This window comes from Drosophila mojavensis, unplaced genomic scaffold (assembly GCF_018153725.1).
Source record: "Drosophila mojavensis isolate 15081-1352.22 unplaced genomic scaffold, ASM1815372v1 contig_231, whole genome shotgun sequence".
Lineage (NCBI taxonomy): Eukaryota > Metazoa > Arthropoda > Insecta > Diptera > Drosophilidae > Drosophila > Drosophila mojavensis.
In genome coordinates, this window is record NW_025318772.1 from 1186002 (window position 1) to 1212833 (window position 26832).

At 41.1% G+C, this 26832-nt stretch overlaps 7 protein-coding genes across 10 annotated transcripts; 5 read left to right on the forward strand and 2 right to left on the reverse strand.

The window, feature by feature from the left end:
* The first annotated feature begins 498 nt into the window (after positions 1–498).
* LOC6574558 (solute carrier family 22 member 13) lies at positions 499–5519 on the forward strand. 2 transcript variants are annotated; one of them, XM_015167514.3, is made up of 5 exons: positions 499–755; positions 3075–3833; positions 4226–4732; positions 4794–4937; positions 5020–5519. In XM_015167514.3, exons 2-5 carry the CDS (start codon positions 3134–3136, stop codon positions 5424–5426), a joined length of 1758 nt encoding a protein of 585 aa, XP_015023000.1. In that variant the 5' UTR covers positions 499–755; positions 3075–3133; the 3' UTR covers positions 5427–5519. The 2 variants fall into 2 exon arrangements, with proteins under 2 accessions (XP_015023000.1, XP_015022999.1); XM_015167513.3 differs by having other exon boundaries at positions 499–738.
* Positions 5520–5542: 23 nt separating this feature from the next.
* Positions 5543–8419, reverse strand: LOC6574559 (putative fatty acyl-CoA reductase CG5065). Its single transcript, XM_002000566.2, has 8 exons — positions 8371–8419; positions 8091–8315; positions 7936–8003; positions 7779–7874; positions 6334–6788; positions 5992–6269; positions 5723–5933; positions 5543–5609 (listed from the first exon to the last, which is right to left on the reverse strand). The coding sequence occupies exons 1-8, from the start codon at positions 8417–8419 to the stop codon at positions 5543–5545; spliced, it is 1449 nt and encodes a 482-aa protein (XP_002000602.2).
* A 1424-nt stretch (positions 8420–9843) lies between these two features.
* On the forward strand, positions 9844–12035 carry LOC6574560 (solute carrier family 22 member 3). Its single transcript, XM_002000567.4, has 3 exons — positions 9844–10624; positions 10913–11563; positions 11623–12035. The coding sequence occupies exons 1-3, from the start codon at positions 9916–9918 to the stop codon at positions 11979–11981; spliced, it is 1719 nt and encodes a 572-aa protein (XP_002000603.1). The 5' UTR covers positions 9844–9915; the 3' UTR covers positions 11982–12035.
* Positions 12036–12832: 797 nt separating this feature from the next.
* On the forward strand, positions 12833–13381 carry LOC6574561. Of its 2 annotated transcripts, none has more exons than XM_015167515.2 (2): positions 12833–13183; positions 13242–13333. In XM_015167515.2, the coding sequence occupies exons 1-2, from the start codon at positions 12972–12974 to the stop codon at positions 13246–13248; spliced, it is 219 nt and encodes a 72-aa protein (XP_015023001.1). In that variant the 5' UTR covers positions 12833–12971; the 3' UTR covers positions 13249–13333. The 2 variants fall into 2 exon arrangements, with proteins under 2 accessions (XP_015023001.1, XP_002000604.1); XM_002000568.4 differs by having other exon boundaries at positions 12836–13179; positions 13242–13381.
* A 4-nt stretch (positions 13382–13385) lies between these two features.
* On the forward strand, positions 13386–13866 carry LOC6574562. The gene is made up of 2 exons (XM_002000569.3): positions 13386–13471; positions 13531–13866. Exons 1-2 carry the CDS (start codon positions 13422–13424, stop codon positions 13832–13834), a joined length of 354 nt encoding a protein of 117 aa, XP_002000605.1. The 5' UTR covers positions 13386–13421; the 3' UTR covers positions 13835–13866.
* A 975-nt stretch (positions 13867–14841) lies between these two features.
* Positions 14842–25278, reverse strand: LOC6574563 (rho GTPase-activating protein 92B). Of its 2 annotated transcripts, none has more exons than XM_002000570.4 (5): positions 25057–25278; positions 24473–24750; positions 20671–20846; positions 16567–17533; positions 14842–16501 (listed from the first exon to the last, which is right to left on the reverse strand). In XM_002000570.4, exons 1-5 carry the CDS (start codon positions 25101–25103, stop codon positions 15651–15653), a joined length of 2319 nt encoding a protein of 772 aa, XP_002000606.3. In that variant the 5' UTR covers positions 25104–25278; the 3' UTR covers positions 14842–15650. The 2 variants fall into 2 exon arrangements, with proteins under 2 accessions (XP_002000606.3, XP_015023002.2); XM_015167516.3 differs by having other exon boundaries at positions 14842–16504.
* A 254-nt stretch (positions 25279–25532) lies between these two features.
* Positions 25533–26789, forward strand: LOC6574564 (surfeit locus protein 6 homolog). Its single transcript, XM_002000571.4, has 2 exons — positions 25533–25806; positions 25860–26789. The coding sequence occupies exons 1-2, from the start codon at positions 25635–25637 to the stop codon at positions 26720–26722; spliced, it is 1035 nt and encodes a 344-aa protein (XP_002000607.1). The 5' UTR covers positions 25533–25634; the 3' UTR covers positions 26723–26789.
* The last annotated feature ends 43 nt before the right edge of the window (positions 26790–26832 follow it).

The following is a 26832-nucleotide window of genomic DNA, read 5'->3' on the forward strand; positions in this document are numbered from 1 at the left end:
TTGGCCTAAGCAAGTGCGAATTACGACAGGTACGTACCATAAAGATTAAAATAGAATACCCGCCGTAGTAGTAGATGGCAGTGCAATTAAAAAATTGTTTTTATCAGCCAGCCGTAGTAGAGTGGCAGATGCAATAGCTGCATTCTGATCCATTGACTATTGATAGCTTTATAATCTAAACTGTGGACTAGACAGCGACGATAATCGTGTCAAGTGCATTAGTAGAGAGACCAAAGTGTTATTGATTAAGTGCGGAAATTATGGAGACGCAGACTTGCAATAATATCCTGTTAAAACGCCTCCTGCCTGCCCTTGCCTAGAGGACAGCTCATGCCACCAGTTCGAACGGAAGTGTTTCGGTTAAAGTTTCCCTAGCAATGGCTTTTAATTATTTGTACAAATTCATTAAGAAAATTAACACACCGATGGGGGCTGCGACAATCGGCCCGACATTGACGACGTCTTCGATATGGCGGCTCGTGTGGCATTTGCTTCAGTTCGATTCCGCCTCTCGACCGATTAAGACGTTCGCGCGGCACAAAAACAAATAAAAAAAGAAATGAAAAGCGCGCAACAAACAAATTAAAGACACTCCACAAACGTTCCGATTGAACATACAAAACTGTTTATTCGCGTTCAATAAGTTGTTATTCATTTGTATACAAACATCAGAAACTTTGCCCTATAAAGCTGCAGAAAGTTGAGCGAAATAAATTGACGCAGGCTGGGTGTTAATTGGTAAACTTGTACAAAAAGTGAGATACGACTATAAAATACGCATATTATTTAAATCAATTTTATGAACATCAAGCCTCCAATCGCTAATATAAAGATCAGGCAGAATATTAGCTAACATATATAAGATTTCTGAAATATTTTCTCAGTGTTCTCAGTTTATGCTTTTATTATAAATTTTTATGAACACCTTTATGTTCAATTAAAAAAAAAAAAAAAAAAAATATATATATATATATATATATATATATATATACATAGATATATATACTTTTATCAGGTAGTTTACTATTATTAATATTATTATTATTATTATTATTATTTTTATTTTTATTTTATTTATTTATTTTATTTTATTTTTTTTTTTTTTTTGTCAAATCAGGTTTAATATATGCTCAAAACAATTTGGAATTAATATTCTTATTAATAGTTAAAAATATGAACCATAACTCAAATATCTTTTAAGCTGGTAGTAATTAATTCCATCTGATTTATAGCTTTAATGTTAATATTGTATTAAGTCAAGCGCTACAATCACTTTAACATTATTTCCTATATACCTATATAATATATCTGATCACGCTTCTCAGCAGCACTTGCACTACTTATAAAGGCTTAGTTCTATTTCTAGTTGCCTCGCTGCTTTGCTCCACTTAAGGAAATTAAAAACTTGAATTGGCTCAGCTAATAAAATGAATATATGTATAAAATATTCAAAACAAAGCATTAATGGATTGCAATCCACCTGCCGGTCCCCCTTTTTTGTATCAGCTTTAATTAATTTGCATTCGCACAACGAGTAATTCAACTAAATTAAGCCCCTGCCCGCATGATTTTCTCGGCGTTTGCTGACTGCTGCGCAGAAAAGTGCCGATTGGAATTTATATGGAAAACTCTAATATGAAATATTGGGGAACCAGTTTCGTATACCCGTTACCGATTGCCCACTGCAATTAGCACCAGCGCTCGAATTCGAAATTAAAATATTTGCACGCCCAACGGCGACAGCTGACAGATGCCGGAGCCACGGGGGCATTGTTCCATGGCATATGCTCCACTTGACAATTGGCCACTCAGGCTGTTGGATCACTCGAAATTAGCACCTCAAATAGATATATCCGACAAGACAATACAATATGCAAATTAGTTTCATTACGTGGACTCAACCAAAGGGTCTATCTACACATAACGAACAAATAATTAAATTATATATAAATATACTATATTAGTTAACTCAAATAGATATATTCGGAAAGCCAATACCAATACCAATACTAGCTTAATTACGTGGACATCAGCCAAAGGGTCTATCTATATACTTATATCTATATATGGTCCATACATCTGTAGACTATATATAACGAACAAATAATAAAATTGTATATAAATATACGATTTTAGTTAACCCAACAGACTTCTTAGTTGGTAGCTTACGCAGGGCCTCCAGGGCATATCGTATCTTGTTTATATTTGACAAATATATGGCTCAGACGAACCCTATAATATAGATAACAATATAAATCGTGATAAAGTCGTTATTGTTATATGATCTTTTCACACATTTTGATAAGCCACTCAAAGATATAAAAGGAGAAAATAAAACGTATTAAGTTGCTAAGCATTTTCTGATTGCGGTAGAGCCAGACAAGCACTTGGAGTTCCAGGAACTAAAAAAAAAAAAAGGAATAACAACTGGTAGAGGAATACCCTTAATAATAGAGGAGAATTATATATTTAAAAATTTATATATCTATATAGACATATTTTTTTTAAACTGGTAATCAAATCTTAATTAGGTAATTCAATCACAAGGATACAAAAATAGCTTCAAAATTTATTTACATTCAGAAGAAATACTCGAATATTTTGGTTGTTAAATTGTTCAATAAATTGGTTGAATTAATTTAATTTTACAGGGAACACTTTTCAGATCTAGAAATCTTTCTTATATAGATGTGTTTCGGTATGAATGTCATATCTATAGATTCTTTTTGTTTTAGGTCTTCAAGCTCTTTCAACTCTTATCAACTTATATCAAATGACAATTTGTCGCTTCAAAGGGGCAAATCGTACTGCCGTCATGGCATCGAAATTCGAGGAGCTGGCATTTGATGAATTCGGCATGTTATTCAATGCCGGCTGTTGTGGAAAGTCAACTGATTTCAGCTGTAACCGCTTTCAATTGATTTCAATTGAGCGCCGGCTGGGTGGGGGCGGGTGGTACAAATGTTTTCATACTATATCGTATGTTAATATTTATCGATAAATAAAATAAATAATTGAACACAATGTGTCACGCACAGCAGAACTGATGGAAATGGACGATTTGTCATTCGCAGAGCTCCCGTGGACGTGGTCAGGGCGGAAAATGTGCTAGACTGGGCCGAGCTGCGCGGAAATGATCAATCAGGCATCCACAGTTCAGACGGTCGGCGGTCGGTCGCCCATGCCTAGTCCCCAGCTGTCGCACCGACATATCTCACAAGCCAGCCCAAAGGATGAGGGTGCTCGGATTCCCGCTGCTCCAGCCACAGCACCCGGCAGCGACGTCATCACCGATGTAGTTGGCAACTTTGGCATCTGGCAGCTGCGCACCATACTCATCATCTTCCTGTGCAAAATACCCGCCGCCTGGTTCATGGCCTGCATCATCTTCACAGCACCGGAGCTGTATCCGCGCACGGAGTTCACCTGCGACACCAGCTACCTGAACAGCAGCTCCAGCTCCAATTACAGCATCTCGGATAACCAGTGCTATGTGCTGGACGACAGCTCGGGCAGCCGCAGCGAGTGCGAGCAGTTCACGTACGTCTCCAGCTTCGACTCCCTGATTATGCAATTCAATCTGGTCTGTCTGCGCGACATCTTCATTGCCTGGACCCAGTACTGGCATCTGTTCGGCGTGCTCGTTGGCGGCGTCATGGGCACCAAGATGATGCTGGGCATCAGTCCGCGCAGCACCTACTGTGTGGGCGCCATCGCTCAGATTCTGTGTGGCGTCGTCACTGGCTATGCGAGGGACTTCAGCTTGCACTGCGCCTTCCGCTGCCTCTCGGCCGTCTGCTGTGCCATTATGTTTACCGCTGGACAGGCGATATGTAAGTGAAAAAGTCTCTTGTGCTTCAATACTGTTTGAATTCCACTTTAGTATCCCGCAAGCAATGCATAGCAAATTTTCTCTTATATCTAAATCTCTCTTGATCTCATTTTCAATCTGATTGCAGAAGATTAAGCAGATAATTTTCATTTGCATTTCCGTTAGTCTTATATCTTAGTGTCTTTGCCTAGCTAATCTCGAGTTGAAGAATTTTCAAAATATCCTCTCTAATTTCCCCTGCATTAAAGCACTAAATTTCCCATTACAAAGTCAGCAATCTCCTCCACCTCTAGTCGTAACTTCCCATTTTTCTTTCAATTTCCCAATCAATTATCCATTAGGGAAATATAATGTCTTCTCCAATTTGATTAATCCTCTCTCATCCACCTGCAGTTACGGACATTACGGCCGGCATGCACCGCATTGGCGCCATCATACTGTACGACACGTTCTGGTCCATTGGCGTCATCCTGCTGCCCACGCTGTCGTCGTTCTTCAACAGCTGGTCCCTCATCTATGTGGGCATAACGTTTCCCACGGTAATGCTGATTGTGCTGCTGTACTGGACACCCGATTCGCCGCGCTGGCTGCTGCGGCACGCCATAGATCATCACTCCATCGACAATGTGGAGCAGATGGTGCGCGAGGGCGCAGAGATCAACGACCGCTGCTTCAAGATACCGCCCGATTTCCGGCAGCAGCTGGAGCAGCTCAGCGAGAGGCTGAAAACAGCGCCGGCGCCCGCACCCTGGACGCAGCTCTGGCAGGGCAGGCGGGCCAAGACGCACATGGTCGCAGCTCACCTCGCGCTGGCGTTCTTCGTGATCAACTTCATGGGCATGCTGCTGAACATAAGGTCCTTTGGCCGCGACTACCTGGTGCCCAACACCATAGCCATGGGTGAGACCTTGGGTGATGCTTCGAATGGAGCAGTTGATATTTACTGACGTTTCTTCCTCAGGCTTCTCGGAGATCATTGGCTGCTTCCTGGCGCTGCACTTCACGCTGAAGCACAACAAATGGAAGTGGCAGTGCGCGGGCACCTTTAATATACTCGCTGGCATGATGGGCTGCATGGGCTGGCTCTTCACGGGCGCCGACTCCAGTGAGTGCTAAAGAGGATTGCTTGCCTTGACCGTGACTAGAATAATTTCTTTTCTCTCTCTCTCTCTCTCTCTCTGCTACAGTGAATGCGGAGCTGAAGGTCTCGCTATGGATGATCATAGCGACGATACCCAAGGCAGCAGTGTCATGTGCCCAGTCCATGCTCCTCGCCTGCATGAACGAGCTGGTGCCGGCGAATAAGAAGCAGCTCTTCGTCTTCTCGGTGATCACCTGGGCGCGCGTCTGGCTACTTTCGGCGCCCTTCTTCAACGTACTCAAGCGCATCGACACCGCCCTCTCGCTGACCTCCTACAGCGTCTTCAGCATTCTGGGCGGCATCTGCACCTGCCTCCTGCTCACGCCGCGCACCAGCACGACGCCCGTGGTGGCGCAGCTGGAGCAAGAGGAGCAGCAGGACAAGAAGGAGCAGTCGCCCCTGAATGCGCCCGTCTGGACCATCGAGTCGGATGTGCACAATACGCGCCTATAGAGCTCTGCCTGTGAGCTACCCCAACTCCTCTTTTATTCTCTATACTAACTAAGCTAATAAAACTCAATTCTCTGTGATTAGTTACAAGCGAAAGAATTTATTGCTTATCTTACTGATTAGAGTAGTATGTACACCAGCAGCATATAGAAGCACAGGTGCGCAAATATCCAGAACCAGTAGATTCTACAGGTAGGCAAAGAAAAGACGAACAGATATCGGAAAGTAGTTTCTCACTTACTCTCAACAGCATTAAACTTCACTGAAACTCAATGCCATCGCCAGTTTATGAAACTCACCTGGTCACCTGCATTTTGTTGGCATCGAGTGTAAACTTTTCCCGATGTAAATATTTATTGATGCCGATCACATGGCGTCTGACATAGTCATCGTAGTTGAGCTCATCCAGGTTCCAGCAGAGCTCGCCAAAAGTCCCGTTTTCAATCAGCTGCTTGAAGTAGAATCGACTGCGGTTCTTGAATATCCACTCGTTCAACGAAAAGAAGCTGCCTGCAAGCGAAAGAATGATCTTAAGGAATGATCTTAAGGCAGCGACTCTTTTAGCTACCCGCCAGGCAGGCTTGTCGAAACTTTTTGGCTATGGGCGTGGCGAAGCGCCGCTTGGAGCCCAGCGCCAGAGTGCGCAGATCCATCAGCAGCGCGGGCACAAAGTGCAGCAGCCACACGGCCAGCTCGTGCCTCAAGGCGCCGCGACGATACTTGAAGCTGGGAAACATGATCATGCGCCTGGTGGGATAGATGCGGGACCACTTCATGGTCAGTTCACCGAGTCGCTGCCAGGTGATGGGATTCGTAGAGCCTGAGCTGGCATTGCAGACGCTGATGCTGCTAGGGCAAACGTTCAAATTACTCTTCACAGATCTTCAGAGTGGCTGTTCGATCCACCCACCTGCCCAGCTCCGCCTTGTGCACCATCATGATCATTGCATTGACCACAAAGTCCACGGGAATAATGTCGCAAATCAGATTCTTGTCCCCCAATATGCTGCTGATGCCGCCCTTGCCGATCTCCATCATAATGCCGCTGATCGCCTGTATGTTGTCGATCCAGCCCGGATACGGCTCCCGATAGGCGGCCGTCACAATCGAGGGTCGCACTATGACAATGGGTATGCGGTCCCTGTAGGAGTTCACAATCTGCTCCGCAATCGACTTGGTGAACGTATACGTGTTCACGTGCGGGCCCTTTATGTAGTCGGCCAGCCGGTTCAGGTACTCCTCGGGTATCTTTTTGACGGCGCTCAGGAACTGCCGCCAGTCCACAGGCGGCAGTGTGGCATAAATGCACTCGTCCACATACTTGCGACCCGGATTACAGTACGCAGTGGATACGTACAGAAAACGCTGCAAAATAAAGCACACATAATTATCATATTTTGTATACAAAGTCCATTGCAATGATTAACAATTAAAATAAAAGTAAAGCTTCAAAAGCTCATGCTTACAAAACTTTCAAAGCTCATTTAAGACTTAAGATTAAATTAATGTTTACATAAAAATTACTTATAAAATGTACGCAAAGAAAATATAATTAAGATAACTCCAGTCGGCGTGCTGGACTATGAAAACCAATCAAATACAATTCAATAGCAATTGTGATTTTTAGAATAAGATAGAGTGCACGCATAGATAGAGTATGCATATGTGTGTGTGTGTGTGCGACTGCATAGAAAAAACGCTTGCATGTTTGTATGTGTGCATACGTATAGGGAAAATGTTTTTCACTGTTCAGCGTTGCTTTTGCTAATTTGCCAAACTTTTTTCGGGTAATAAATTGTGACTGACAACGGAATTAAATGAAACTGTCAGCTATGCGCAGATTTTTATTGAATATTTGACATTTTTTTTTTTTAAATCTCACTCATTCACATATTGGATATATTTGCAACTAAGCTTCGAACAGGAGTTTGGTGTCTGCATGAAAAATATGAAATAAATTTAAATTTCATAAAATACTCGAAAAAAAATTGGGATGTGGGAGATAATATTTAAACATTATTTTGTATAAGTGTTTTAATCTTTAGCATTAAAACAAAAAACATTATTGATTTGTTGCAATAAACTTGATCTATGTATGCTACATAGACGAACGGACTGATAGATAGACAGAGGGATAGGGCTAAATCAACACAGCCACGCCTTCATCTGCCTCCACCGCATGTCCCATGGGCAATACCTTCAGGGTATAAAAAGCAACTTTAAGCAGCAGAAGCACATAAAGTCGTAAGGACTCATGCTTTAGTTGATATCAATCCATTCTCACTTAAAGTAAATGACTTCTAACACAATCCAATACGAGTCCAGCTAAAGTCTTAAAGCTCCTCTCTCACTTACCTGCAGTTGGCGCATTTTTGTGCACATCTCCAGCAGATTGTAGGTGGCCAGCGAATTGACGCGAGCTGCCACATTGAGACGCTCATTGAAACGCACCTGTAAGCGGAGGTGATCTATATGACTATATATGAGGAGACCATATCAAACTGGAACTTACTGTCGCGGCGCTGTGGAATATAATATTAACCTCTGCGCAAAGCTCGTCTCTGTCCCGCTCATGCAAACCTGTTGAGATTCAAAAGAAAATCAAAAAGAAAAGCTTTATGGGCAATTTTCCGTTCAGTATTTTCACTCTCGAAGCTCGCGTCTTACCAAAATAATCATCCTCGATGTTTCCCGCAAAATACGAGATTTTCTTTAGACGCTCTGGAAACGAGCTGCGCATGCGCTGAAAAATGTCATTCTGTAGGAAGTTCTGGAAACGCTGCTCGGGCGAGACGCCAGCCTTGGCGCGGATGAGCATGTAGATGCGCTTGATCTGGGGAAAACTCCACAGCAGCTTCTCCAGCAGAGCTTTGCCCACGAAGCCAGTGGCGCCTATCGAATGGAGGTGCATTAGGTAAATAGAAATCATTGAAGAATGAAAACTTGCCCGTTATGAAGACGACGGCATCTTTGTAGATATCCAACTGGGCTTCCATCTCGTTGTGGCCACTGTGCTGGCTCAAATGCAACTGATTGCTGTTGCACTTGCCGCTGCTCTCTCCGGTTGCAACTGCAGCAGCTCAGCTTCGCTAATTGTTGCTGCTGCAATGAAAGTAAAAAGCTTCCAGCAACTGGCTGTGCTATCTAAACACGTTTTTTTGCAAACTCCCAACTGAAGTTTAAACTTGAATTGGCTTCAGCTCTGCGACGTAAACAACACTCGCGTAATTTTGTTTGCCGGAGCTTACATAAGTTTTGTTTTGAACTGTCCAAAAGCGTCAAATCTTGATCATTTCTCTGAGCATTCCTCAACCAAAGAATATTGTGATAGCAAAAATAATTATTTATATATAAATACATTGATATGCATATCCACATATGCTATAAGCTAATATAAATTATAATTATTACCAAAGTTGTTAGGCAAAAAGCATTAATAATATTGCTGTCATGAACTCAACATAATTAAAAGTAAATTTATGATTATTTAATTAATTAAATCATCAATTTACTTTCAGCTTTTGCTCTTTTTAAACGTATGTTAATTAAACCATAAATTTAAAATTTCTTTCCATTTTTACTTCCCAATTTAAACTCAAATTGACTGTTGGTAACATTCAATTATATGGCCTACTCGCCATGCCACTAGGTGGCGCTGCTTAAAAATAGTGGGTTAGAGTCTTGGCTAAAATGGAATGGGGCCTGACTAAAAACTATTGCTCTGTCTTAAACAATGTTTTTAAATGGTTTTGAGGGCTATTCCTATACTATCCCTATAGATGGCATAGTTAAATCCTGTTGATATGAATTTAAGTATTTATGAGCCTATATACTTAGCTAGTACAGATACTTTATATAAACTTATTTTGTAAATATTAAATCCTAGAAAAACAGATCATTGAAGTACAAAATTCCCTGGATTTTATGTATAGTATATCCTAAATACCTGACAAGCTATAATTAATAATTTATATACATATATTAAAGGTTCCGAAATGTAAATGGCGCAGATAGACTAATAAACTATATCGATTCGGCTTCATATCATGATCCATAGATATCGCCTCTATGGGAACTGACACCCCTTCTTCGGGCTGGTCCCCCTTTGCAAATACTACATTCAAAGGAATGCACGTCACGTGAATTTGATGTTTTCATTAACCATTCCACAGTCCCTGTCAAAAGCCTGTATACTCTTTACTCATTAGCCCCAATGGAAAACCTTAACAATAAAGAAAATAGAAAAATAATAACAGAAATACCTGTTGACATAATCGTTTAGGCAGACTTCAATGTTTGCCGTGTCGAACATCTGAAATAAATTTTAGTGACAATCTGATTAGCGACGATATCGTCGGCTAGCACCAACCGGGGGCTCTGCTCTGCGATTGTTCAGACTTTCTGATGGCTGCGCTAAGCTGTAGCGTAGTCGCAGTTATGCTGGAGGTTCGAAGCCCGTAAGACGTGGTTACTCGATTCTGCACATGTGAGCATGCACCAAAGCTACAGTCCCCCTGAGGCCAAGTGGAAAAAGCGCCGTCCCACGCCCACGCCAGAGGTACATGCCCGCCTGAGTTATATATACACCAGTCAGCAGGATGCTGAGCAGCAGCAGCAGGAGGAGAAGCCAGAGACGGCTGCAGGAGACGTCATCTCGCATGTGCTGGGTGACTTTGGCATCTGGCAGCTGCGCTCCGTGCTGATCATCTTTCTGTGCAAGCTGCCGGCTGCCTGGTTCATGGCCCTCATCATATTCACAGCTCCCGAGCTGTACCCCAACGAGGAGTACTGGTGCGATACGAGCGCCTATGGCGGCGCCGAGAACACGACCGTCTCGGACGATCAGTGCTATGTGCTGGTCGCCCATGGCGAGGCCAACTATGCGATGCGACAGTGCCTGCAGTTCAACTACGCACACGCCTTTCGGTCGCTCATCATGGAGTTCGATTTGGTCTGCCTGAGCGACATCTTCGTGGCCTGGTCCCAGTATTGGCATCTCTTTGGAATGTTCGTCGGCGGCGTGGTGGTCACACGGCTGATGCGTGTGCTCAGTCCTCGGCGCGTCTACATCGTCGGCATCTGGGGCCTGCTCTGCTGCGGCACGGCCACGGGCCTGGTCAATGATTTCAGCTTGCATTGCTCCTTCCGCTGCCTGTCCGGCGTCTGCTGCTGCTTCATGATGACAGCTGGACAAGCAATATGTGCGTAGCAGGTTATCATAAAGAATAATTTTCGATCTTTTATCCCTCAAGTTAGATTTCGTATTTTATAAATTTCTTTAGTTTTTATTTATTACATTTTTATAATTTTATTGTATTTATTTCATTTCATTTCATATTTTTACTTATTTATTTTATTCAATTTATTTTATTTTATTTTTTTTTATTTTATTTTATTATTTTTTTATTTTTATGTTTATTTTTTTTTTATTTTATTTTTTTTTTTTAATATATTTAATATATTTTATTTGCTTATTTTATGCTTTCCAGTTTGCGATATTACGGCGGGCAAGTGCCGGCAGGGCGTGCTTCTGCTCTATGACGCCTCCTGGTCCGTTGGCGTCCTGCTGCTGCCCGCCATTGCAGCATTCGCCCATAGCTGGCGTCAGGTTTATGTGGGCATCACCTCGCTGCCCGTTGTCATTGTGCTGCTGCTGCCCTGGCTGCCGGATTCGCCGCGCTGGCTGCTGCAGCGCGCTGAGCCGACGGCTGCAATGGATCAGGTGCAGCAGCTATTGCAGCAGGCAGCTCGGACTAATGAGCGCTGCTCCAGGCTGCCAGATGATCTCTGCCTGCAGCTGGAACTGCTGGGCGAGAGGCTGCGCTCGCAGCCACCAGCCGCACGCTGGCTGGAGCTGTGGCACGGCCATCCGCGTGCCAAGCTGCAAATGCTGGCCACCCACATGGCGCTAGCCACCTTCCTCATCAGCCACCTGGGTCTGTTGCTAAATGTGCGCAGCTTTGGCCGCGACTATGTGACGCCCAACACCATGCTCGCTGGCCTGGCTGAGATTCTGGGCTGTCTGCTCGCCGTCTACCTGTGCCGCAGCCACAACGCCCACAAGTGGCAGTGGGCGGGCGGCTTCTGCATTGTGGGCGGCTGCGTGGGCTGCCTCTGCTGGCTCTTGGACGATGTGAAGAGTAGGTGTTTAATGCAGGCTTCGCCTATCGACAAATGGTTTACAGTCTTGTGCTTTCAGTGCCAGAGCTCTATGAGAAGATGCTGTGGATGTGCTTGACCGTTCTGCCCAAGGCGGGCGTCTCCTGCGCTCAGGCCATGCTCACTGCGTGCATGGGCGAATCTCTGCCAGCAGAGAAGCGAGCTCCATTTGCCGTCTCTGTGCTTACTTGGGCTCGCGTCTGGCTGCTCTCCGCCTCGTTCCTTACGTTGCTCAAGCAGCTCAACGTCGCCCTCTCTCTGTCCGTCTTCTGTGTGCTGGTTGTACTGGGCGGGCTTTGCACCTGCTGCCTGCGTACGCCTCGAGCGAGGGGGAAGAGAGCGGAGCAAGAGCAGCAGCTGCAGCAGAAGGAAGCTGACTGCTACAACACTCACTTGTAATATGTGATATTTGGAAACGTTTAATAAATTGTACTTGAATATTGTATATCGAAATATTTGTTGGCTTTAGTTATATGTGACGAATTATAAGGGATAGATCTATCTACGTTAGTTTAAAGACACAAAATTGGTATTTAATAAATAAAATATTTAAAATGCTTTAATCTAGCATTTCATTTGATAGAGCTATGCCGTAAAGCCTCCTAAGGCCAGGGGAAAGACATAGTACATTACATAAATATTTATAAATAATATATTTTATGAAGATTAAGCATTATAAAAGAAAAAAAAATTAATTTAAGATTTTCCAAGAGTAACTTAAATATTTTATTAGATTTTGTAATATTATAATTCGATTTCGGACTATTCGCAAAAAAAAAAAAATAAATAAATAAATAAATAATATAAAAAAAGAATAAACATAATTTAAAAAAATAAATTAAAAAATCAAAAATTTACATTGAAATTTCTCATGTTTATCAATGAAAATGAATAAAAAATGTTAGCAATTATATAAGATGTGCGTTAAAATAATTCGAATCTAATTTGTGACATATTTCAAATTCGATATTTAATATATAATCAATGTATAGCCGTATAAACTGATCAATGCATAACTTTGTTAACGCACTCGAGCAATTAGACGCCCAGTGTGCTCTATTCAATTCAGGCTGACAAATATAATAGGCATAGATATTTTAAGCGCATTGCTCTACTGACTGTTTGTACGAGCTCGTGAATTCACCTGCTTGCCCCCAGACCCGCCGCCTGGCGCCAGTAAGCAATGCAAATCAATAAAAACGAAACCATAAAATTGCCCAGAGTCTCGGAAGTGGGTCGCAAATTGTGGCGATATGTCATTGCTGGAGCAACTTTGGCAGCGTTAGGACGTGCACGGCGCTGGATCGTGAGCAGGTGCAGGAATAGGAGAAGCAGCAGCAGCAGGAGCAGGGGCAGAAGCAGCTATCATCTCTGCTCCAATTGGATGCAATGAAATCGAAGAAATCGGCCTTCGCCAATACATCAACGGGCTACGGCAGACACAAGCATAGCGGACACGGCAAAGGACACGCCCAGAGCAAGGATAAGGCCGAGGGCAAGGGCAAGCACAGTAAGGAACAGAAGGCACCTGAGCAAAAGGATGAACAGGACAAGGATCTGAACTCCGGCTTCGGGGACTATCTACGCACGCCGGAGGGTCTGTAAGAAGGAACTATATATGAAAGTACCCCTTCCAATCCTCTTTCTCTTCCTTGCCAGCATTTGAGATGATGAAATTGTTTGTTTTTGCCAATACGGTAATGTTGATTGTGACTATGGCCTGGCCGAATATTAAGGAACAGTTCTTCATGCTAAACCAATGGTGGGAAAGCTTTCGGGAACAGCAACAGAAACAATAAACCCAGAGAATTACTTGAGTTAACGCATTTAACAGAGAAGATGGTGGGCCCATTCATGCAGGGCATTCTGCTGATAGGCATTATCTATTGGTAGAGCTCAAGGACTATATCACTTATATATGTTTCATATATTATTATCTGATTGACAGGTATTCGAAGAGCATGATGTCCATGATTAATGATTATTATCGTAGCGAATTTCAACGTAAACTTCAAGCTGCAGGCGAGGCAAAGGCCGTCGAGGAGACACCCCTAAATGTGGACAACTTTATGAACTATGTGCGTGAGCTGGAAACTAAGGAGCAGCCAACGAAGCAGGCAGCTCCCATCGTTACAGAAAACTCCATTAAACCAAATACAGGAAAAACGCAAAAGCTGCTATATTTCCTCTACATCACAGGCGTCTATGGCTGGCCTGATCTTTGCAGTTCTGCAGACAGTCCCATAAGCTAGTTATATATATATATATATATATATATATATATATATATATATATATATATATATATATATATGATATCATATATTCTTATTTACTATATAGATTATATTATATGTATTGGTCCAATCTTTTTCTAAAGAATACAACAATCGCTTGTGTCGCAAATTTTCGGAGCGTTTTTTTATTTCAATTGTAGCAGAATATATATTTCCAAATTTATCAACATTATCTGAACTCTTCAGCTATAAATACTATATATGTATATATGTATATGTGTACGATGTGCCTTCAGCTTTTGATTCATCATTCTCTAAGCTTGGTCTGACTTCTATATCAATTTTATAATTCTTATTCGCTTTCTATGCTTCAGTGGAAGCGTTTATATAATGTAATAATTTTTTGAGAATATAGTGTATAGATATGATAGATGATGTTAGGTGCAAGTTCTTTGCTTTAGGCATTTATATAGCTTTCTTAGATGTTCAATCAGGTATTCAATTCAATTCTGGCACAAATATTACGATTTATCCAACATCTTTCTGGATTATGATTATTATTTTTTTAGAAATGAAAATGCTTTGAATAATAGTTAAAGGTAGATCGATTTAACTTATGGTTAGTTGTGCCTGGTTCTTAACTAGTTCAGCTTACAGAGAATTATATAAAAAAGTTTAGAAAAAGTAGTAAAAAATATTAGGAAAAATAGATCGAGAGTTTTGAAAGCTGTAAAAAGTTAACTAATAGAACAAGTATATTGCTTTTTAGTTTATAAGAAACTCACGCCAAAGTCTCAGTGTAGCAGACTATATAAACTATATAAACTACTTCATAGAATTGCTGACAATATATATATTTTGTTTGCTTTGCCAAGCAAACATCTGCCTCATCACTTGATTCAATCATTCATATTCTCTTTCCTATTTTATACGCCCTGAATAAACGCTTAATTATATTTTTCATATTCACGATTGCAATTTACAGATAAATTATAAATATACGAAAGAAAATAACTAAATAGTTCATGAAATCATAAATGACTTTTAATGTATATTTTATATACACAACAAATATTCATACATCGATTTAATATAGATAAAAAGTAATATTAATAGTTGCATTACAAAATAATAAAGCAAAAATACAGAGTACGTCAATTAAAACTGATAAGACTTTCAATAAAATATATATATACTATGTACATAGAAAAACGCTCGAGCGGCGCTTTATCATCTTCACAAGTTCCTCTTCTCGAAGAATTTCGAAGACCAGTTCAATTTCGGTTAGTACAAAGCGTAACAAATTTAAAAACGAAGGCAACAAATTTTTCAAATTTTAAATCACACTTGAAATTGTCTTTCAGAAATAGGGAACAGAGCAAAGCAAAATTAAGGAAACTCAAACCTTCATGTTTGTTTTTTTTTTTTTTATCTTTTTCTGTGTATCACAACCTTTTAAATAAGGATAACAATAATAATTAAAAAATTGCGTAAATTTCGACAAAAATTGAGTTAATTCATGAATGCCTACTATAAACTAATACATGTGTATATTATATAATGTTTATATGTATATCTTTTCACATATGGCTAAAATAAAACACATATCATTTTAATTGCAAAGAATACAAATGCTGAATACAGAATATTAAGTTGCTTTCACTCTATTATATATCTATTAAATATATATCGCTATATAATTTAATGCAACTTATTGAAAGGCTTTGTTTGATTTGTTGTTGTTGTTTTAACTAAATTACTGTGCGTTCAAGTCTTACGGTTAACATATAGAAAGCGCCACCGGTTAACTAAGGATTCGCTATTGACTACACTATTCCGACGGTTTGCGTATTGTCGGCGGCGGCGGCGCTGGCACCGTTGGCCTTTTGGGAGTGTGAAATGAATTGGGCGATATGGGTGTGGTAGGCATGGCCTGCAGCTCCTTCTCTCCCATCGACGGCTGCCGCTCATGATTATGATTGTGTTCTGAGCCGGCCGTACTATTTATTGTTGTTGCTGTGGTTGCCGTTGTGTTGGTGTTGGTGTTGTTTGTTGTTCCCGTCGATGCCTCCTCCCGCGTGCCGTTTGTATCACAATTTTCGTGTCGTAGCTTCTCTATGAATTTCTCCGTAGTGAAGCGTACGTTGCCATTGTCAATTGTTGCTTGTGTGGGCGTTATGGCCTCGTCGTCGCTCTTGCTATCGGATTTGGGGCCACCACTACCCCCACCTCCGCTCGCTACAGCCAGCGCCACAGGCCTCTTGGGTAACTGCGGCTTTTGCGGCACATCGGGCTTTAAGCGAAAACTGCCAATGCTATCGATGCTCCTCCGATCCGCTGTGGGCGAGGGCAGATTGTCCAGGCCAAAGAACTGTGTGCGCGTCATTGGAACCGGCTTGGCGGGCGTCACTGGTGGCGGCGGCAATGCCTCCAGCTGTGTGTGCGTCGGCTGGCCGGCTGAAGCAGACTGCTGGAATGATGACAGATTGGGCAGCGGAGGCTTTGCAGGTTTCTCTTGCTTCTCCTGCTTCTCTGGCTTGTCATCCTGCTGCGGGAACAGCTCCTTGGCATGCGGCCGGTGATTGGAGCCAACACCATTGCTGGTGGCCTCGCTTTTATTTGGAGGCGAGGGCGCATTGGGCTTTTGGCGGCGCAGTGTTCCATAACGTGGACTCTCCATGACTTCTAGGATGACACGAAAGAGAGTTAAATAGCTGCTATAAAATTGCCTAATGCCTAATACATACCACCATCGTGTTTATCCAAATGCTCATTAGAGGAATTCGATTTGCTTTTGCCTTCGACAAAAAGTTTATTGCGCTGCAGCGTCACATAGAACTCGACATCGCCATCGAAGAAGTAATCCCACTGACTGATCAGCAGCTCCACAATGATGTTGGCGGCCGAGGAGCTGTTCACCTGGCCAATATAGTCGGCTGCTGCGTTGCTGCTCTTGTCAACGCGCGGCCAGAGCATGTTGGGCGACATCACAATGGCCAAGTTCTGGGAGCTCATCTTATTGTGCACGGCCCGCTGTTGCATCAGGGCCAGAAAGCGTGTGAGATAGCGCAGATTGGCATAGTTCTCCTTGGGTAGCTTGCTCAGAATAGCCTTAATCTCCGTCTTGCGCTCCGCCTCAGTGTGCCGCTCAGCAACGCGTATGAAGTCCTTGTACAGCCCGTAGGTGAGCAGCGGCTCGGGCAGTTCGCGCAGATACAGCTTCAGTATGGAGCCAATGACATGTGGATCCTGATACTCCAGCGGCAGGGGTGTCTTTACATGCTGCGCCTCCAGCGCGTGCTTCATGCGCCTCAGCTTGGTGCTGGCACAGCCCACACGCAACAGACCCTCCTCCTCGAGCCCGTGCTCCAGCAGGCAGCAGCAGCAGAGCTCCACAATGTAGGAGATGTCACGGTGCGTCGACTGCAAATGCTCCTTGAGCGAGGTGCCAAATCGCGACTTCTCTGTGCCCTGTATGGTGTCCTGAATGCGCGCTAGCGAAGCATTCACCTGCTGCAGCGCACGTTCATGGTAGTTTCTTTGGTTGAGCACATAGTCCTGAATGCAGTTGACGATCTCGTCCTCTTTGGCAATTAGCTCCAGCATTTGTGCGGCCCATGCATCGCGCTCCTTTTCCAGCTTCACTTCACACTCCTCCTGCTGGGTCTTAATGTGATTCACCTTGGCCATGGGCTCATCCAGTCGTATGGCAGCCTGAAAATTAAAAATGGGCCGTTCATCAGTTTAGTCAAACATTCCACCGATAAGAAATCTCTCACTTGTCTTTCTTTTGTTTGGACTTGGTGTCATTTTCACACGCTTCTCGACACTGAGCTCCCCTACTGTAATCTTTACCCACCTACAACTCGTCGTCGTTGCGCGACAAGTGTCCGTGATTGTTGTTGTCATGTTTGCTGCACTCTCCACTAGTGCCCCATTGAGAGTATAGACTATAAATAGACCCCTTGGCCAGCTGTGTCAATCAATGCTTTTGTTGTACGCGCAAACGGAAACATTTACAACGTAAATTTGATACATTTAATGGGCCTGACCGATATTTGCGGCAAATTGACACACCACACATTGCCTCAAGCACTGAGTCACAACTTCGGCATTAGCCAGGCGATTTAATTCTACGGCAATTGATAAGAAAATCGTGAATAGTATTTTCTACGGGTTTGTACGGAATATTCGAAGGGACTGCTGAACTCTTAACTGAGATATTATATAAGAAAGCTTAGCAATGAATGGAAATCATTTTTATAAAATTAAATTTCCCGTGGCTTTAAGCAAGTCTTGTTATATTCTACTAATCTAAGCTATATATCGGAATAATTTATAAATCTACATAAAGGGAGGATACCATTGCCAACTACAACTAAATAATTCTAGCAAATGTTTAGTATTTTTTTAATTTCATTTAACTCTTTCTTTATGTTAGCTCTTAAAGAGTATTTAATCGGCCCAACAATGCTGCCCTTATAATATTCCTTATCGCGTCGCATACTTTCCTCCCTCCACGTTTCGTCAATAGGTCGGACGTTGTAAGTTTGCTAAAAATAAGCAAAATCGTGACAAATTAACCGCTCTCTCTCTCTCTCTCTCTCTCTCTCTTGCTCTTTCGTTTTCTTTTATTCAATAGTAACTCTATAGACCTCTCACTCTTTCACTATGCTGCTGTCAATCAATCTGCAACTGGGAATGAGCAAACAATGGCATTCACCATCTAATTATAAACTAAGCCCCAAACAACATATTCCAATGCCAGTCGACGTGTGACTCACAATATATCATATATATATGGATATGGATATGCATATAAATATAACCTCTAATGACCTACATTAGAGTTGAAACTGGGTATGCGGGACAGCTACGAAGATCGGCAGTTAGCACTTGCAAGGTACACCAAAAATGATGTATGTAACTGTGTCGGACACATATCGCATATATGGCTCAATTAGAGCGTTCCCAATATGAAAAGCTAGAGGTTGCCCGCATTACGTTTTATTGAGCCGACTCGAATGCTATCGATAAGATTATGGCGCACATATATGCGTATGTAGGGTGTCTAAGAAATGCTACTAAAATATGATACGAATAGACAATTAATGGTCTGACAGCTGCGACTCACTCGTTCACTCATTCGCTCATTGGCTCAATTTTCAATTATGATGTCACTCGGTTGTCTGGCCAAGTCAATGAACGTCTTCCGACACCTTAAGCAGCACTCGAACAACATCAACAACAGCAGCAACAATTATATTGCGACTGATTTGCCCGACTCTCCATATACGACATAAAGCGTGTCGTCGAGTTGTCTTGGCTTGTAAAGCGGAAAGCAGTGCCAAAAGCAATATCATATAAATAAAAGCAAGAAGTGAACAAAATATTGACTGCGTCGTCACAAAACTTGTCAAGTAATCATCAAATGCTAACGGCCAGAGTAATCCGACAGGGCTAAAGTAGAACCTGACTGCGAATTCTAGATATTATAAACACTCTTGAAGAAAATATAAAAAATTCACATATGCATTTTTTACTTGACAATGTAAATATCCTGCGCAGAAATAGTTTCGCAGCAGCTGTTCGTTAATAGGGCATCTACTGTACTAACAACGACTCATGCCAGTTGCGAGAGAAATTGGAACAAGAGTCGTTAAAAAGCCAAACAATCCTGCGGACATATCATAAAGACAAGCGACGCCAAGCGACGTATGAAATCGAATAACAACAGCAACAACAAAAACAAATGGCAACAATTCTATTGTGAGATAATAAAGAAAGAAATAAACTGAAATTATAAAGAGAGAGAGAGAGCGAGAAAAGAATAAAGAATTGATTGCTTTCTTGGCCGGCGCTTGTCATCCGGTCGTGGCTGGCCATGCACAAGGCACAGTGTTTCAGAGTCAATTGAAAAAGTGTGCAAAATGTGCGAGAGATATTTATCAGCTAAAGAAGAGAGGAAATAGCCAAATTAACAAATTGGAGCGGAGCTTTGCACAAACGAAGGGAAGTTTACGTTTGATAAGCTATATATGCTAGATCTAGATCTAATTTAACGTAAGCTAACTGAATGACAAGAGAATCAAGTAACATGAAATTCCTAAAATATTGTTAAAAGAAACCCCAGAAATAGCAACTAGTAACTATATGAGAAATTCCTGTAAATTCCTGAAAAATCAACTAAATAATATTAAACCGAGTTCCATTTGCGCCACAATGATAAACCAGACAATCATAGTTTCAATTTATGGTATATATGAGTAGCACCTCTGTAATTGGAGGCCTCGCGTGATATTAGACCACTGTGCATTAAGCTCTGAGCTCCACACAATTGAGAAGTTGTATAAATACTTATTGTTATTGCTGCTATTTGATTGTTTGTTACCGTCGCACTTTGACTCTCTCTCTCTCGCTCTCTTTCTCTCTCTGTAATCGTGGTCATTTGAAACATAATCAACGCGCATTCCACAATTTGGATAAGTGCTACATTATTATCACAAATCATTTTTGAACAGCTGCTTATAATTTTTACCTTTCATACAATTTTTCGCCTGAATAACTTAAAGGTACAAAGAAACGTAATGAAGAAAGATATTTGGTAAGAGTTACAGTAAAATTAATGTTGATTTCACTTTTTGTTTACACTTATCAAATAGATATGATTTTCATCAGCCCAAAACTTTGCTAAGCTTATTTTTATATAGCCGATTCTATAATTCTTAAGGAATGATTTTTAAGAATTGAAATCAACATTCATTTCTTACTGTGTACAACCTCTTATGCAGAGAGTCAACGATTTATCTGCTGTCTGATGCTTAATTTGGGGTCGCGGAATGATATCTTACCTCATGGCTGCGCTTCAGTGAGGTGTATTCCTGTAGTGTGCGCGACACATTACGCTTTAGCGTTGAGATCTCTTGTATTTCTTTATCTAAGATGTTTTTTAAACGCCGCACAACTTTCGTCTCCGTTTCCAGTTCGCTCTCGATGATGCACTCGGCGATTGTCTTCTCCAGCTCGGCTGCAAATTGCGAAAGAGTTTTTTTTTAGTTTAAATAAATACAAAACATTATTTTGATGATGTAAAGGAAACGTTTGTGTGTGTATGTGTGTGTCTGTATTTCAGCGTGTCTAAGTGAGGAAGTCAATGCTTATTTAAGACCTTATCGCAGCCGAAAGGACGGTAGCAAAAGTTGTTGTTGTTGCTGCTGCTGCTGCGGCTGCTGGTGGTGGTGTTGTTGTTGTTATTATAGCTGCCGGTTCAAAGTTGTGGGCCGTGCATTGTGGAAGCGGGCGCGGGGGCGTAACTATAGCTGCTCTGACGAAGCTGAGTAAGCAAAATTGTGATAATTGTGTTGAGTGCGACGCCGGCAGCGGAGCCCACAATACGACAGTACAATAGGGGCCCGCTGCAGAGGGAATGGCGACAACACAAGTGAAGTATAAAATTGAAGATATGCTCGTCGTGGCTAAGCGAAGGCGATGAGACGAGAAGGTGGAATTAAAGCGTGTCGTGCCTAAGAAATAAATTACAAAAGGGCACACTTGGTACAGTGTGGCAAATTCATGAGGGTGGCTGAATAATAATAGCTGTCGCTTGAATTTAATTCGGGAATTCAAAATTCTGCAACTAAGTTATATTGGTAAAGTTAATAATACAAAATAGCTCCCAAGTAAACAACTGAGTTAAATAAGAAACAAAAACTTTTTTTTTAAATTGGATATTTTTGAATTTGGCGATCATCAAAAAATTATTATATATTGATCGTAGATCTATTTAAATCAAAATAATATAATAAAAAGCTAAGGCATTGAGACATATTTTTGAATACATCAACGGTCATAATATAAATACATATGTAATTTAATATAAAATACATATATGACAAATTTTTTAACTTTCAATTTGCAAAAAATTATATGATCTTCTTTTGACCCACTTTAAATGTAAAATAGGTTTATATAACTTCAAAATTGAAGAGAAAACTCCAAACGGAGCAAAAGAAAAAGTGATTGGCTAGGTATACTCGTTAACTGCACACAAATACTATTTGCATTAACATATATGCTTCCTTGTTAGCATTTGTGTACGTGAACTTTGTGTAAATTCAAATATATAGAGTTGACCAAACACGAATCATATACAATACACGTACGGAGCGATAGATGAGAGCACGGGAGAGTCGTATGCATGAATAGTTCACCTACTTTTGCATGGAGACCAGACAAAGGCTTTATTTTGTTCGCTTTATGTCATAATGCTGTGGACAGAGCTTATCAAATGAACGTTGAACCAAGGTAAACTTGAAGCTGTAAATGCTGATGCGTCGCTGCTGCAGTCGACGCTGACGCAGCGCTCAACTAAATTGCAATTGCTGCACGCATCTGGTGTGCTTAAAAATGACTATGTGAGCCTCTGTGCGTGATTGTGTGTGTGTCTCAAATGCTAAAAGCGTAAGTGGAGTCAATAATGAGTAATATAGCAAAAAGTGGGGAAAGAGAGAGAGAATGAGAGGGAATAGCAACAAACGAAACAAGTAAGAACGTTGCAGTCGGGCGTTACCGACTGCGGAATACTCATTCACATCCCATCAACAATTTAGTAGTTAAGTTTCGCTCTAATACTGTAGAATATACAGGTTTTTCCGATTTGCCACGCCCCAACTGGGCGTAGACACCTCATTTTTGGTCAGTTTTTAGAAAGGGATAACGGTACCCTAACTGCAAATTTTGAATGCTTACCCTCAAAAAATGTGAAAATTACAGGGTATTTTTCGATATGCCACGCCCCTAAAGAGGCGTAAAGATTAGTTTTGGGGAATCGATAGAGGAGGCTACCAGTAACTCAACTATCCAAATTTGAAGCTTCTAGCTATTATACTTTAGGAGATATAAACTTTTGCGGTTTGCCACGCCCCCTGTGAGCGGACATATATCCGACAAAACTTTTTGGTCTTGGGTGATCAGTCCGAGTATATATACAACATTTGAGGTCTCTGCCATCAATAGTGTCCAAAATATAGGAGAATTTAAAAAATCACTATATCTTCAGGTCCGATTTGCCACTCCCCCAATGGGCGTAGACTTGTAATTTATCTTCAGACTTTATAGAATCATACCATTAGCTGACGTGCAAAATTTCAGCATTCTAGGTTTACAACTTTAGGAGATACAGTTTTATCCGATTTGCCACGCCCCCAATGGGCGTAGATATATCCGCCATAGCTCGTAATCTTGGGTGGTCAACGCAGACCTACATACCAAATTTCAGCTTTCTAGCTCTTCAACAAACATGATTTCTGGTATATCGGAAAATGCATTTTCCGATTTGCCACGCCCCTAGTGGGCGGATCGGGAAAAATTTTAACACTTTATAAATCGGAGATATACACGAGTATGTGCTCCAAATTTCAAGTCTCTAGCTTCAATAGCGCCGAAATAGATTGCGTTCATACGGACAGACGGACAGACGGACGGACGGACAGACGGACAGACGGACGGACAGCAAGACGGACATTGCACAAAACCAATATACTGATTCACTTTCGTGAATGAGTATAAAAAAGGTGTGGGGGCTATTATGAATATTTATATATTTATATACATATGTATGCTCATATTTATGTAGGAAGCTTATTTCTTTTTGGCCCAACTTTTACTTCTTTACTCAACTTATCATAATCATAAGATAATTATTGCAGATCACTTTTACTGGACCTTTGTCTTGCACTAAAAGAAATGCACAATGGAGTTTTGATTGAAAGTAGCGGGCCATAAAACAGGGCATTAAAAGGCTGGTGCTGCCTGGCGGAGGTAAAGGCGGGGGCTAAATACGTAAACACAATAACAATCAAAACAAAGAAAAAAAAAACAAAAAACAAAAAACAAAAACTGTATAAATAGATAAGCAAATAAAAATAAGAGCGGCAAACCGCAGCAGAGGGCAGCCAATCCAGCGAATGGCTGTGTAAAAGAAAGCAACGAAAAAAAAATCATCATAAAATTATTATAATGATTAAAAAACGCGCTAAGCAGCAGCGACAACAACAGCAAGTAAATAGTGATTTAGAGAGATTAGCCATAGCAAGACTAGAATATACCCTGTATCGGGTATACTTACATAGTCTAGTATATAATCTTATACTATGATAAATGAAATACGCTGTCTGTAAGTTGGTCTTAATTTATATATGCTGATAATCGATATTATGCTTAGAGAGAGTCCAAGAAGATACATATACCCACTAACAATCTTAATTATTTATACAATAGCAAGATACCCTTCTATACATTATCAATAGGAATAGGGTATAACAATCGACAACGCCGAGTTGAGAAATGTAAATGCCACAAGGCCAAGCGCAGACAAGGCGAGGCCACACACACACTTGGAGAGCGCACGCAAGCCCCTGACACACAGTCATCAAAGCATATGCATAGAAATTTATGCGCCTACATGTGTATACACATACACACGCAAGCACATACATAACTGTGCACACCTTGCGCTTTTTATGCGGTTTCATTTTTAATGTTTTTTCAATTTAGAATTTTTTCTAAGTGTCGCCCTTATCACAGCCAGCGAGACGCCGATAAAAACACCCAACACACACATGATCACACACACAGTTGGAGTTAGCTACTCACCACAATTTGCTAGAACCTTGTGCAATGGCATATCCTTGGGTAACTCCTTGGCCGACTCATCCAGCGCTTGGGCAATCTTGTAGTGCGTGTTCTTCTTGATGCGCTTGTCATGCTCCTCAATGGTAACGGTGCCATTACTGCTGCTGCTGCTGCTGCCGCCACTGCTGTTGCTGAGCGCTGGTAATTTGCGCACAATTTTCTCAATGGTATCGCGATATCGGTCTACCTGCTTCTCAATGGTCTCTAGCTCAAAATCTTTGCAGTCAGATTTTGTAGATCTGTGTGAAGAAACAAAGCAAAACAAAACAAAGCGAAATCAAATACAGACACTGAGGCATCGATAGAAATACATATATGTAAATGCCATTACACACGAATGCCGTTAGGTCATCAGCGACGTAAGAAACATGCATATAAAAAACGTAAGCGCTGTGCTTTATTTTGGCATTGATTTGTTTTTGTTGTGTTTGTTGTTGTTTTTGTTGTTGTTATGAGGCAACACCTGCGCCCGCCGCTGACTGCTTGCGCTTTTGTCTGGCATTTCGTCGCGTCTTCACGGCTGCCGCCCTGGCCTTTGCACTTACCTTAAATTTTCAGCAGCAATTTTAATTTTTGCAAATTGTTTCTTCATATTGTTGCCGCTCTGCACACACACTTCTGACCGCCGTTTTACGTCTAACAAAAACAAAATGCACTTTGTTGTGGTTTATTTTACTGTATTAAATTAGCTCGGCATTTACAAATATTTTTAAACACTGGCAAAAATTAGTCATTCTCGGCCGACGAATTACTGAAAAATGATGTAAAGTCAAGGTATGTGAATATCGATCAACTATCGATGGCTATCACTCAGATAGGAGAAGTTGCAAGCAAAGCGACTGAAACTATCGATAACGTTGAATATTATCGCACAACTAAATAAATTTGGATACAACGAATATAATATTAATTATTAAATAAAAAAAATTTCTAACATAACTATATTAAAAACTATATTCAAAAAAGTGTATTCAAAAATCAATTCAATAAATTATTCGATTAACTAATCGAGTAGCCAACTATCACAACTTGGCAAATGTTCTCTCTAATGAGCCTCAGTTGCACGTGTGAAGTCAAAGTTAATTTTTATTTTTGACAACATTGAATTTTACTCAAATTTCCAATGGAATATTTTGACGCTGAATACGCTGTGGAGAGCATTCGGGAAAAATATAACAAAGAACATGGCATAAAAGAGTGCAAAGTAGAAGACGATTACACAAAAAGAAAACGGTTTGAGAAACAGGTATATCGCCTGTTGATAATGCACAATGTGCCTTATTCTAAAAAAGATGGTAAATATAAAGCAAGCATTATTAAACATTACATTCATACATCGACATTGTAGAAAAAAAAACATTTGAGGAGTATCTGCTTTCTGATGATGAAAATACGTCAAAGACAAAAGGTGCAAAGTTGAAACATTCAACTAAAGCCAAGCGTAGAAACAACCACAACGCCGGAAAAGAACATGAGATGAAGGAGGAGGAGGATGTGGATGAACGCATTGCATCCATAAAGAACAAAATGCGCCAGAAAAAGCGACCGACCACTGAACGGCAACAGAAGAGGCGCGAAGCAAAGAAACTCAAGCGGAGTAAGGGCGTACAAAAGCTGCTCCAATCCTCTGCAAAAATAATGAAAAACGAGAATATAAAACAAAACAAACTGAAAAATGGAGTTATCAAAACAGTATCAAATAAAGATGGAGAGGAAGAGCCAGATAGCAAGTCAAAAATTCAGCCCATTCAGCAGAAACCTGTATTTAACGAGGAGTCGAAAATAGTTTATTCCAAAATAGATTTTGCTGCCACTCCAGGAGCCAAGACCAAGAAATCGCATAAAAATCCAAAGGAAATACTTAAAGAGTTGAAACAAACGAGCCAACAAATAAATGAGCTGAAGGAACAAGGACAAAGCGATAAGGCAGCCGAATTGCAAAATAGTATTGCTTGGAAAAAGGCATTTGATAAGATTGAGGGCAAGAAAGTTAAAGATGACACAAAGCTCCTCCAGAAGGCCATAAAGAAGAAAAAGGTGGAGAAGCGGGCTGCAAAGAAAAAGTGGGAGGAGCGCAAGCAAAAGGTAGATCATGATATAGCGAAGCGCCAGAAGAAACGACAGGAAAATCTGGATAAGCGCAGCAAGGACAAGAAAAACAAGAAATTGAAGAAGGCTAGCAAAAAGGGCCGAATTATACCTGGCTACTAGAAACTGTTTGGCAAAAAATTAGAAATTAGAATTACAAGTCAAATAAAAGCTTTTTGACAAAACGAAATTCAAGTTCTTTTTAAATTCATATATATAAATTTTTTCTATAT